This window comes from Symphalangus syndactylus, chromosome 11 (assembly GCF_028878055.3).
Source record: "Symphalangus syndactylus isolate Jambi chromosome 11, NHGRI_mSymSyn1-v2.1_pri, whole genome shotgun sequence".
Lineage (NCBI taxonomy): Eukaryota > Metazoa > Chordata > Mammalia > Primates > Hylobatidae > Symphalangus > Symphalangus syndactylus.
Genome location: NC_072433.2, coordinates 84,066,782 through 84,080,528, shown reverse-complemented (window position 1 = coordinate 84,080,528; position 13,747 = coordinate 84,066,782). Strand labels below are relative to the sequence as shown.

The 13,747-nt window shown below is 40.4% G+C and overlaps 1 protein-coding gene across 48 annotated transcripts in view; it reads right to left on the bottom strand.

Annotated features, from left to right (window-relative positions):
* CAST (calpastatin) overlaps positions 1-13,747 on the bottom strand; it is a 117,637-nt gene that overhangs the window by 38,446 nt on the left and 65,444 nt on the right. For 30 of the 48 annotated variants that reach the window (XR_010114290.1, XM_063612354.1, XM_063612339.1 and 27 more), the window contains 4 exons: positions 13,282-13,338; positions 12,763-12,876; positions 11,631-11,711; positions 7,641-7,709 (listed from right to left, as the gene is read on the bottom strand). Coding sequence is in view for 47 of the 48 variants with exons in the window: in XM_063612354.1 (XP_063468424.1) it covers positions 7,641-7,709; positions 11,631-11,711; positions 12,763-12,876; positions 13,282-13,338 (321 nt within the window). In the remaining variant the exon portion in view is untranslated. The remainder of the gene's footprint in view (positions 1-7,640; positions 7,710-11,630; positions 11,712-12,762; positions 12,877-13,281; positions 13,339-13,747) is intronic. The other 18 variants (XM_063612367.1, XM_063612375.1, XM_063612369.1 and 15 more) reach the window with 4 other exon arrangements.

Genomic DNA, 13,747 nt, shown 5'->3' with positions numbered 1-13,747 from the left:
TTCATCTCACTGAGGAGTGCCAGACAGTAGGTGCAGGACAGTGGGTGCAGCGCACCCCTGTGTGCGAGCCGCAGCAGGGCGAGGCATCCCCTCACCTGGGAAGCAAAAGGGGTCAGAGAATTCCCTTTCCTAGTCAAAGAAAGCGGTGACAGACGGCACCTGGAAAATCGGATCACTCCCACCCTAATACTGCGCTTTTCCAACGGGTTTAAAAAACGGCACACCAGGAGATTATATCCCACACCTGGCTCGGAGGGTCCTACACCCACGGAGTCTCACTCATTGCTAGCATAGCAGTCCAGGATCAAACCGCAAGGCCGCAGCGAGGCTGGGGGAGGGGCACCTGCCATTGCCAAGTTAGTTGTTTGATTAGGTAAACAAAGCAGCCACGAAGCTCGAACTGGGTGGAGCCTACCACAGCTCAAGGAGGCCTGCCTGCCTCTGTAGGCTCCACCTCTGGGGGCAGCGCACGGACAAACAAAAAGACAGCAGCAAACTCTTCAGACTTAAATGTCCCTGACTGACAGCTTTGAAGAGAGTAGTGGTTCTCCCAGCATGCAGCTGGATATCTGAGAACAGGCAGACTGCCTTCTCAGTGGGTCCCTGACCCCTGAGTAGCCTAACTGGGAGGCACCCCCCAGTAGGGGTGGACTGACACCTTACACGGCCGGGTACTCCTCTGAGACAAAACTTCCAGAGGAACGATCAGGCAGCAGCATCTGTGGTTCACCAGTATCCACTGTTCTGCAGCCACCGCTGCTGATACCGAGGCAAACAGGGTCTGGAGTAGACCTCCAGCAAACTCCAAGAGACCTGTAGCTGACATCTGTTAGAAGGAAAACTAACAAAGAGAAAGGACATCCACACCAAAAACCCATCTGTACGTCACCATCATCAAAGACCAACGGTAGATAAAACCACAAAGACGGGAAAAAAGTAGAGCAGAAAAATTGGAAACTCTAAAAATCAGAGCACCTCTCCTTCTCCAAAGGAACGCAGCTCCTCACCAGCAACGGAACAAAGCTGGACTGAGAATGACTTTGACTAGCTGAGAGAAGAATGCTTCAGACGATCGAACTACTCTGAGCTACAGGAGGAAATATGAACCAACAGCAAAGAAGTTAAAAGCTTTGAAAAAAAAATTAGACTAATGGATAACTAGAATAACCAATGCAGATAAGTCCTTAAAGGACCTGATGGAGCTGAAAGCCAAGGCTCCAGAACTACGTGAGGAATGCAGAAGCCTCAGGAGCCGATGCGATCAACTGGAAGAAAGGGTATCAGTGATGGAAGATGAAATGAATGAAAGGAAGGGAGAAGAGAAGTTTAGAGAAAAAAGAATAAAAAGAAACGAACAAAGCCTCCAAGAAATATGGGACTATGTGAAAAGACTAAATCTACGTCCGATTGGTGTACCTGAAAGTGACAGGGAGAATGGAACCAAGTTGGAAAACACTCTGCAGGATATTATCCAGGAGAACTTCCCCAATCTAGCAAGGCAGGCCAACATTCAAATTGAGGAAATACAGAGAACACCACAAAGATATTCCTCGAGACGAACAACTCCAAGACACATAATTGTCAGATTCACCAAAGTTGAAATGAAGGAAAAAATGTTAAGGGCAGCCAGAGAGAAAGGTCGGGTTACCCACAAAGGGAAGCCCATCAGACTAACAGCTGATCTCTCAGCAGAAACTCTACAAGCCAGAAGAGAGTGGGGGCCAATATTCAACATTCTTAAAGAAAAGAATTTTCAACCCAGAATCTCATATACAGCCAAACTAAGCTTCATAAGTGAAGGAGAAATAAAATCCTTTACAGACAAGCAAATGCTGAGAGATTTTCTCACCACCAGGCCTGCCCTAAAAGAGCTCCTGAAGGAAGCACTAAACATGGAAAGGAACAACCAGTACCAGCCACTGCAAAAACATGCCAAATTGTAAAGACCATCGAGGCTAGGAAGAAACTCCATCAACTAACGAGCAAAATAACCAGCTAACATCATAATGACAGGATCAAATTCACACATAACAATATTAATTTTAAATGTAAATGGGCTAAATGCTCCAATTAAAAGACACAGATTGGCAAATTGGATAAAGAGTCAATACCCATCAGTGTGCTGTATTCAGGAAACCCATCTCACGTGCAGAGACACACATAGGCTCAAAATAAAGGGATGGAGGAAGATCTACCAAGCAAATGGAAAACAAAAAAGGCAGGGGTTGCAATCCTAGTGTCTGATAAAACAGACTTCAAACCAACAAAGATCAAAAGAGACAAAGAAGGCCATTACATAATGCTAAAGGGATCAATTCAACAAGAAGAGCTAACTATCCTAAATATATAATGCACCCAATACAGGAGCACCCAGATTCATAAAGCAAGTCCTTAGTGACCTACGAAGAGACTTAAACTCCCACACAATAATAATGGGAGACTTTAACACCCCACTGTCAACATTAGACAGATCAATGAGACAGAAAGTTAACAAGGATACCCAGGAATTGAACACAGCTCTGCACCAAGCGGACCTAAATAGACATCTGCAGAACTCTCCACCCCAAATCAACAGAATATACATTCTTTTCAGCACCACACCACACCTATTCCAATATTGACCACATAGTTGGAAGTAAAGCTCTCCTCAGCAAATGTAAAAGAACAGAAATTATAACAAACTGTCTCTCAGACCCCAGTGCAATCCAACTAGAATTCAGAATTAAGAAACTCACTCAAAACCGCTCAACTACATGGAAACTGAACAACCTGATACTGAATGACTACTGGGTAAATAATGAAATGAAGGCAGAAATAAAGATGTTCTTTGAAACCAACGAGAACAAAGACACAACATACCAGAATCTCTGGGACACGTTCAAAGCAGTGTGTAGGGGGAAATTTATAGCACTAAATGACCACAAGAGAAAGCAGGAAACATCCCAAATTGACACCTTAACATCACAATTAAAAGAACTAGAAAACCAAGAGCAAACACATTCAAAAGCTAGCAGAAGGCAAGAAATAACTAAGATCGGAGCAGAACTGAAGGAAATAGAGACACAAAAAACCCTTCAAAAAATTAATGAATCCAGGAGCTGGTTTTTGAAAAGATCAACAAAATTGATAGACTGCTAGCAAGACTAATAAAGAAGAAAAGAGAGAAGAATAGACGCAATAAAAAATGATAGAGGGGATATCATCACTAATCCCACAGAAATACAAACTACCATCAGAGAATACTATAAACACCTCTATGCAAATAAACTAGAAAATCTAGAAGAAATGGATAAATTCCTGGACACATACACCCTCCCACGACTAAACGAGGAAGAAGTTGAATCTCTAAATAGACTAATAACAGGCTCTGAAATTGAGGCAATAATTAATAGCTTACCAACCAAAAAAAGTCCAGGACCAGATGGATTCACAGCCGAATTCTACCAGAGGTACAAAGAGGAGCTGGTACCATTCCTTCTGAAACTATTCCAATCAATAGAAAAAGAGGGAATCCTCCCTAACTCATTTTATGAGGCCAGCATCATCCTGATACAAAAGCCTGACAGAGACACAACCAAAAAAGAGAATTTTAGACCAATATCCTTGATGAACATTGATGCAAAAATCCTCAGTAAAATACTGGCAAACCGAATCCAGCAGCACATCAAAAAGCTTATCCACCATGATCAAGTGGGCTTCATCCCTGGGATGCAAGGCTGGTTCAACATACGCAAATCAATAAATGTAATCCAACATATAAACAGAACTAAAGACAAAAACCACATGATTATCTCAATAGATGCAGAAAAGGCCTTTGACAAAATTCAACAACCCTTCATGCTAAAAACTCTCAAAAATTAGGTATTCATGGGACGTATCTCAAAATAATAAGAGCTATCTATGACAAACTCACCGCCAATATCATACTGAATGGGCAAAAACTAGAAGCATTCCCTTTGAAAACGGGCACAAGACAGGGATGCCCTCTCTCACCACTCCTATTCAACATAGTGTTGGAAGTTCTGGCCAGGGCAATCAGGCAGGAGAAGGAAATAAAGGGTATTCAATTAGGAAAAGAGGAAGTCAAATTGTCCCTGTTTGCAGATGACATGATTGTATATCTAGAAAACCCCATTGTCTCAGCCCAAAATCTCCTTAAGCTGATAAGCAACTTCAGCAAAGTCTCAGGATACAAAATCAATGTACAAAAATCACAAGCATTCTTATACACCAATAACAGACAAACAGCCAAATCATGAGTGAACTCCCATTCACAATTGCTTCAAAGAGAATAAAATACCTAGGAATCCAACTTACAAGGGATGTGAAGGACCTCTTCAAGGAGAACTACAAACCACTGCTCAATGAAACAAAAGAGGATACAAACAAATGGAAGAACATTCCATGCTCATGGGTAGGAGGAATCAATATCATGAAAATGGCCATACTGCCCAAGGTAATTTATAGATTCAATGCCATCCCCATCAAGCTACCAATGACTTTCTTCACAGAATTGGAAAAAACTACTTTAAAGTTCATATGGAACCAAAAAAGAGCCCGCATCACCAAGTCAATCCTAAGCCAAAAGAACAAAGCTGGAGGCATCACGCTACCTGACTTCAAACCATACCACAAGGCTACAGTAACCAAAACAGTGTGGTACTGGTACCAAAACAGAGATATGGACCAATGGAACAGAACAGAGCCCTCAGAAATAATGCCGCATATCTACGACTATCTGATCTTTGACAAACCTGACAAAAACAAGAAATGGGGAAAGGATTCCCTATTTATTAAATGGTGCTGGGAAAACTGACTAGCCATATGTAGAAAGCTGAAACTGGATACCTTCCTTACAGCTTATACAAAAATTAATTCAAGATGGATTAAAGACTTACATGTTAGACCTAAAACCATAAAAACCCTAGAAGAAAACCTAGGCAATACCATTCAGGACATAGGCATGGGCAAGGACTTCATGTCTAAAACACCAAAAGCCATGGCAACAAAAGCCAGAATTGACAAATGGGATCTAATTAAACTAAAGAGCTTCTTCACAGCAAAAGAAACTACCATCAGAGTGAACAGGTAACCTACAGAATGGGAGAAAATTTTTGCAACCTACTCATCTGACAAAGGGCTAATATCCAGAATCTACAATGAACTCAAACAAATTTACAAGAAAAAAACAACCCTGTCAAAAAGTGGGCAAAGGATATGAACAGACACTTCTCAAAAGAAGACATTTATGCAGCCAAAAGACACATGAAAAGATGCTCATCATCACTGGCCATCAGAGAAATGCAAATCAAAACCACAGTGAGATACCATCTCACACCAGTTAGAATGGCCATCATTAAAAAGTCAGGAAACAACAGGTGCTGGAGAGGATGTGGAGAAATAGGAACACTTTTACACTGTTGGTGGGACTGTAAACTAGTTCAACCATTGTGGAAGTCAATGTGGCGATTCCTCAGGGATCTAGAACTAGAAATACCATTTGACCCAGCCATCCCACTACTGGGTATATACCCAAAGGATTATAAATCATGCTGCTATAAAGACACATGCACACATATGTTTACAGCAGCACTATTCACAATAGCAAAGACTTGGAACCAACCTAAATGTCCAACAACGATAGACTGGATTAAGAAAATGTGGCACATATACACCATGGAATACTATGCAGCCATAAAAAATGATGAGTCCATGTCCTTTGTAGGGGCTTGGATGAAACTGGAAACCATCATTCTCAGCAAACTATCATAAGGACAAAAAACCAAACGCCGCATGTTCTCACTCACAGGTGGGAATTGAACAATGAGAACACATGGACACAGGAAGGGGAACATCACACACCGGGGACTGTTGTGGGGTAGGTGGGAGGGGGAGGGATAGCATTAGGAGATATACCTAATGCTGAATGACGAGTTAATGGGTGCAGCACACCAACATGGCACATGTATACATATGTAACAAACCTGCACGTTTTACACATGTACCCTAAAACTTAAAGTATAATAATAAAATTTTTAAAAAAGTTATTTGTTATACATATTTCACTTTTAGTTTAACTACAAAAAAAGCCATTCTGTGTGGAAAAACCACCAAACACCAAAAGTTTTTCAAATAGTTCCCCAAAATAGTTAAAATCTGGTCTCTAACAGACTTTACTATTTAAGTCTCAATGTACAAATTCTAGGTTGGAAAGATAAAAAACCACATTCAGGCAAGAAGCACAGTTTCAACAAGTCTACAGGCATTACATACATGAACAAATGTACAAGTTCATTAGAGCTGCCAGTCCAATGCACTGACAGTTAAAAAAGGAAAAACAAAACAAAACAAAACAAAATACAGGGAATTGTAACCATGTTGCTCTAAGCGATAAGGGAAATGCTCGGTATTTATTGCTTATCAATACTTTTCCAGAGTTTCAAACAAAGAACCCCTAAAAATCTCTATATGGTACCTCTTCCAAATAGAATCTATTTTATGAGGGAAATCACTCTGTATTATTTCATTCATGTTTTTTGTTGTTGTTGTTCCCTTGCTTGCCTGAAGAGGTTTACAAAACAGAAATTACCTGAGACATTAAACTTAAATGAACTCGCAAGTTTACTCCGTCAATATGGGCTTAAATCAGTATAATTGATATGGTTTGGCTTGTGTCTCCACCCAAGTCTCATCTCCAATTGTAATCCCCATGTGTTGAGGGAGGGACCTATAATCCCCACGTGTCGAGGAAGGGAGGTGACTGGATCATGGGGGTGATTTTCATGCTGTTCTCATGATAGTGAGTGAGTTCTCATGAGATCTGATGGTTTTATAAGTGTTTGACTGTTCCTCCTTCACACGGTCTCTCTCCTGCTGCCTTGTGAAGAAGGTGCCTGCTTCCCCTTCCAGCATGATTGTAAGTTTCCTGAGGCCTCCCCAGCCACACAGAACTATGACTCAATTAAACCTCTTTTCTTTATAAATTACCCAGTCTCAGAGAAGTTCTTTGTAACACTGTAAACACGGATTAATATAATAATAAATAAGAGCGCTTCTATCTATTTTTTATGTTAAGGATGACTCGTTATGAACAATAACCTACACTGAAAGGAGAAAATAACAATCTAGGAAAGGACTTTGTATTATTTGATTTAGATGAAAAATAATTATTTAAATTATCTTTTTTTTTTTTTTTTTTTGCAACTACCATATGCCCATGACAATTTTAGGACTCTACTGATCATGGATATGTGAAATACAATTTGAAGGCTGTTAGGCTTACACTGATTCTTTTACGAATTTCAGAAAAAAGAAGTACCTGACTTCTTTAGTAATACCTCTGGTTAAATAAAGTGTATTTGCAGGAGAGAAACTGGAATGTAAACTCCATGGGATGAAACCAGAGTTGCTTTTTTTTTTTAAAAAAAAGGGGGGGGGGTTATAATAGCAAGTATTACAAACATGAGTATGAAAACTGTACTTCCAACCCACACTTTCAATATTAGCTTGAAACAATAATTCATTAAAATGGCCCTTTAAATTACCTCCCTCATATTATTTGCCCACAAGAAATCAGATTATGATAAATATAGAGTATATGAGCAACTGTCTCATGTAGAAGGACATTGCTGTCTTCGTACCTTTCCCGATGGTTTATCCGGTTTAGATTCAACTGGCACAGCTGGGGTTAACGATTTCTTTTCTTTTTTCTGGTGAGAATTGAGAAATTAAAAACTCTTTCTCACATACCTTAATAAAACTCAGTATTATTACAAATTTTAAAATAAATTCACCATATTAACAAGCATTGATCATATACTGAACATGTGCTCTACAGCAGACAGTGTGCTGTATGTTTTATATCCTTTTTCAGAAGGGCTTCAATTATATTAGTCTCAGTTAGTGATGGGCAAAGCAAGGCTCAAATTAGGCCACTTTCCTCAGGTTACACAGTAAGGGACAGAATGAAGATTTGAATCCAAGACTGTTTCTTTCTTCGCTGTTCTTCTCCAGGGCCCACCAGCCAGTCTTTGTAACATCCCCGAATTCCTTCTGTAGGCTGCCACTTCTGGCTTTGCTCTCTGGGTCTTTGCCCCCACACATCGAGACCTCCATATCCCTCACTTCGGCATCTCATCACCTCCTCTTTCCTTAAAATGAGTTTATCGCCCATCATTGCTTCCACTGCTCTATCAAAGATTGCAAACAACTTTTCAATCTGCAATTTCCATGCTTTTATCCAGATATAATCTCTGAAATTTGACCCTTGGAGCATCTCTCCCTCCCAGCTGCCACCTTTCAGCACATTCTGATCCTACTGTGGCATCTATGCCCTTTGTTCTCCATTACCTGTGGCATCTCTTTTACTTTGATCCCCACTGTAGACACTCTGCACATTTCTGCCCTGTGCTGGTGGTCTTATCCAAAATCATTCTCTACGGCCAGGGGCAAATGCTTTCAGAGACTGGCAGAAACTAAATGGGTGAAGTTGTTGGGTTTAAGATAAAAGGAGACCATGTCCCATTTGAAGGTATCCAAACTCAGGCAACAAAGCACAGGAAGAGCACAGGCTCTGACTGCCAAGGTTTGCATGACAGTTGAGACACACATGGCTGCTTGAGGCTTTAGTAAGTCACTTCTCCTTGGAGATATTAGATAAGTGAATCTATGCGAAGTATGAAAACCATTGTTTGGCACATGCTCAGCACTATGTAAGTACTTGCTACGTAATTGTAAGCGCTAAATAAGTGACTATTATGATTGAAATGCTAGAAACACTGTGGGGGCCACTAGGGTGTGCGCCTGAGTCTGGATAATTGAAACCACTTCCACGATTCAGCCACTACCTCACGCAGATATTCACTCATGTTCTCTCCCCCACCTTCCTCTTCCTTCTCAATGTCTCTCTCCCCTTCCGTCTCTCCCCACTATCTTTCTATTCCATCCACTCTTTCTCTTCCTCTCCCTTTCCTCCTACTTCATTCTTTTCTATTAGAAAACAGTATTTTAATTGTCTTGCTACACATATTTCTTTGGACACTTCAAACACTTAAATTCAGCTTGTCCAAAATTAGATACATCTCTTTCCTCCTCAATTCCTCTGACATCTGTACTCCTGCCAATGGTACCCAGGGAACTTAGGGACTGGACTGCAAGGTGCCCAGCTCACAATTTAAAAAGGCACTCATTCTCAGGTGTCAATTCTGCACTTGCACAAACCTGACAATGAGCACCTTAGGGGCCTCCTTTCCCTTACCGTGTGGCTACCAACCTCATGCAATCAGATTCAGAAGCACCAGGTTATCTTAGATTTTACTTTGTCTTTGCCCACTTCAGTCAATCATTTCCTAAAACCTGAAGATTTTTGCTCTGCAATTCGTCTTGGATAACTCCCCACTTTCTTATTCTATCACAGCTGTAATTTAGGCCAAAATATGACTCATCAGGACTCCTGAAACAGTCCCTGACCAACCTTCCACCTTCCTATCTCTATCCCATCCACCTACTGCAGTCCCTTAATCCTTCTGCAGCTCAGATTCAACTGCATCACCCATCTGTTCTCTCAGGTTCTCAAAGGCTACCCGCTGTCTGCTGAATCACTACATGTACAAATTCACCTTAGCATTCTCCACAGCAGTGCTCTACCTGTCTTTCTGGTCTTACAGCCCCACCACTCACTTCCTCTGTGCTTCACCTACATTGGAATGTACTTTGTGCCCAGAACACATCTTACACTTTTCAACACCTTGATGCGTTTGCAAGCCTGCAATCCCAGCTATCCTTCCATGCCTAACTGAACTTGGATCTATTCTCTCAAAGCTCTGGTGGATTCCCTGAATTAGATAGAATCCCTTCATTACTCACCGAATAACACCTTGTGGGGGCCTTTCTTAATCTGACTGAAATACAGCCCCAGGTATATTGTCTTTTCCCCACCCCCTAGACAGGCCAGCCTACAGCTAGTGCATCCTGCAGAATCAACCATGGTACTTTATTTAGTTTTTTATGTTTTTGAGACAGTGTTTCACTCCTGTTGCCCAGGCTGGAGTGCAACGGTGCGATCTTGGCTCACCGCAACCTCTGCCTCCCGGGTTCAAGCAATTCTCCTGCCTCAGCCTCTTTAGTAGCTGGGATTACGGGCCTGTGCCACCAAGCCCAGCTAATTTTGTATTTTTAGTAGAGGCGGGATTTCTCCATGTTGGTCAGGCTGGTCTCGAGCTCCCGACCTCAGGTGATCCACCCGCCTTATGGTACTTTAAACATGGTATGTACTAAAATAAGAAGGCAAGTCATTAAATCCTATTTAATGGGAGAGGAATCAGAGGCAACGTAAAGTGAAATGACTTCCTGCAAGTTCCAGCACAAGGCAATGCACAGCAGAATTCCACATAAGCCTCTCCTAATTTTATTGTTTAGTTTTCACTTATAACACTGGTTAATTTACATCTAGCTCAAAACTGAAAATTTTGATTACATTTAAAAATCTATTTTAGCGGGCCTAATCCTCTGCCTTAAATCCATTTTCAAACTGAAAACATTGATTCCATTTAAAAATCTATTTTAACGTATCTAATCTTCTGCCTTAAATGTATCCATTTTCAAACCATTTCATGTAAGCATTCCTCATTGGCGTGAGAGAGTGCTGTGTCTTCCTGGGGTGAGGCTATGAGTCTCAAGGTAGTATACAAGTGATCTATTGCAAGGAAAAACAATTTTAAGTTTGATATTTTCATTTAAAAGTTTTTGTAAATGTTGCCTTTGCTCCATAGGAGACCTGTATTAATTTGGATAAAATAATGTGCCTTTTCTCCCAAAATCCCAGAGGGAAAAAATGATGTTTCAGGGAGATGTGCCATATTTTTACCCTAAACATCATTTACCCTATGACCTTCTTTACCATTTAGCCTGTAGCAGGATATCTGACCCATTTACAGAAGCAAAAGTATATATAAATCTATATTACTTTTACATTTTTCATTCCCATCTTCTCATTGTTCCCTCACTTGCTTACTTGTGGCTTCAAATGGATTACATGCTCTTCAAACTGATTACTAATTCTATATTGCTGTGGGTAGAAAAGGTAGATAACTCCTCATCTTATACTCCTGGGCAAGTATTGGAAGCAGCTCTTCAAAAAATCGAAGGAAGCTATGCCCACAATCACCCAGCTCAACACATCTCCTTCATCCTGAGAGGACTCGAAACATTTCCTTTGAAAACGTCTCATATCCACTCATGTTGATGTCATGGTTGTGATACACCAGTATCAAGACAGCTGGCATCAACACTGAAAGCTGAAAAAGCCTATTCGAATGCTCATGGAAATTGTATTTGCTTTATTTCATACCTATAAATTTGGAAGGCAGAGTCTGAGTCAACTCACATTTTAATGTCCTTGGTATTGATATCAATACCTTATATATGGCATGCAATTACTGAATATATAAATTTACAAATTACTTTTGGAATCTTGTTCACTCTCTATCCCTTAAATGCATGCTCTTCACAAAATTTTACATATAAGCAGTGTTCAGTTTTGCCAAATGATAGGTTATTTGAGCATACGTTTCTCATAAAAGAAACTTGAGAAGCACAGAGGCCCACATTTCCATCTGCTTGTGTGTGCTCACCTTGTCACCCGGCTTGTCAGATATTGCAGTGACACCAGCAACACTCTCTCCACCAGCAGAAATCGTGTCTTGTGGTTTAGTCTAAGACAGTGAGGATAAAAGGTTGACAGAGCTAAGTATCTCTGCATGGCTATTATCAAGATCATGAGTTTTAAATGTCACTAACATCTGCCAGTTCACCCTCATGGACACCATAAGGGAACGCTTGCTCGCTTCTATTGTACATGGTGCAGTGCTAAGCACCACATAAAGCTGGACTCAAGAGCCTAAAACGTTCATGCAGGTAACATGAATAGGTCAATCAGGCTAGGTAAGGACTGTGGTAAACTGGAGCACATATACCAGGTGTAATGGCTCTAGTCAATTGTTGCCACATGAGCTCACTGTTACTAGATAGTCTAATTTTTCAAGAGGAGTTACAATTTGGGATGTTATGTGAGATGCCTTGACTTTGATAGCTGGCAATTAATTAAAAATAAATTTTTAACAACATTGTAAGCCAAACAAAATATACATGTGGCATTTAAGTGGTAGATCACAAATCTGTGATCTCTGATATAAAATATATTGTGAAGCAGGCCTTGTTATTATCTTCCAAGTGCTCTCAATGAAAAAGTATTTCTTGTAGATGTTAATTCTTCTAAAAGGTGGCTGCTATTAACTACATAAGTATGGAAGCAATTTCTAATTTTTGGCTCTGTAAGTTCAGCTCTTCTACAACACGACCCTAAAAATGCTTTAGGATTTCCATTTAAAGAACTAGATAATTCAGGGCACATATGTTCCCCAGCCCAGGTGTTCGGGGGTCCAGGAGGAAGCCTCAATCCAAAGCTGCCTGTCTGGGAGACAGCAGAGCCTGCTGCCCTGCAGTCACAGCTGGTTATTGCTGGGCAGTGGGAGAAGGATGGACAGTGCATCCCCTGGACCAATCTGATGCCCTTCTCAAGCCATCCATACATCCAAGTTTCCACAAGTCTATTTGAAAAACCAACAAAATAATAATACCAAATCACTACAATACAAAATATATTCAGCACAGCCCCATAGATTGAACTACACACCTCAGTGTGAACAGGGGAACCGTATCTTATTACCCAGTTGATGTTAAGGTTTTCCTATCTGCTTCATTTACCTTTGGTTCTGTTGATTTCTCTGATGGCTGCTGTTCAGCTGATCTGGAAACTGCTTTTTTATTGTGAGCATCCTTACTTCCTGTATCTGATGCCTGCTTGGGTAGGCTTTTTGGCTGAAAGTATACACACAGGTGCCCACACACATATAAAGACATCATTAACAAGATGGTAGTCTTAAACATAATACTGATACTTTTCTCTATAGAATAAAAATTGTTCATAACAGTTGTGCTGTCTGTGGTTCTAAATTATGTAAATTTGAATTAGTGTGATGTACATGTGACAATTTCACTTTAGGTACAAAATTTGAAATAGTGCAAATCCTTCCCCCAAAATTCAGCAAGAATCACATAAGTTGTAAACACTGCTATTGCCACATGATGGCACCATTTTAGCTGAAAAAACTAATATCCAACTATCCATCGCAGGGATTAGTTTTGAATTGATGAAAGATTTTTTTAATTATATCCCACCAAAAGAGGTTGCCTTATAATTAAGTCCTGATGATAATCATTTACCTCTGTGTGTTCTTTTGGCTTTCCTTCTTGGGATTTTTTCTCATGAACCACAGACAGCTGTCAATTTCAAAAGATTAAACTTGATTACACTGGAATCCAACTTGTAATACTTTCAAACAAGAACAAGAACAAAATTCCAACTAAAACCTTCTGCCTTTTTCAGGAAAAGCCCACTTAGGCCCACTCTTTAGGATCACAGAAGCAGACATGTGCTATCAGGTCAATAGTAACCCTGTCAGCAGTCTCTGAGAATGGTGATTATCAGAATAATGAAAAATTTAGTATTTCATCTGAATAATATTTTCAAATACACGTATATCTCTAAATTACTGGTTGTTTTTCACCAATGTACACAGATAACACATGAGCCATGTGACTACTGAGTTTGTTGACAGCTAATCCCACTCTAGAAAATATATTTTAGGCCAGGCGTGGTGGCTCACACCTGTAATCCCAGCACTTTGGG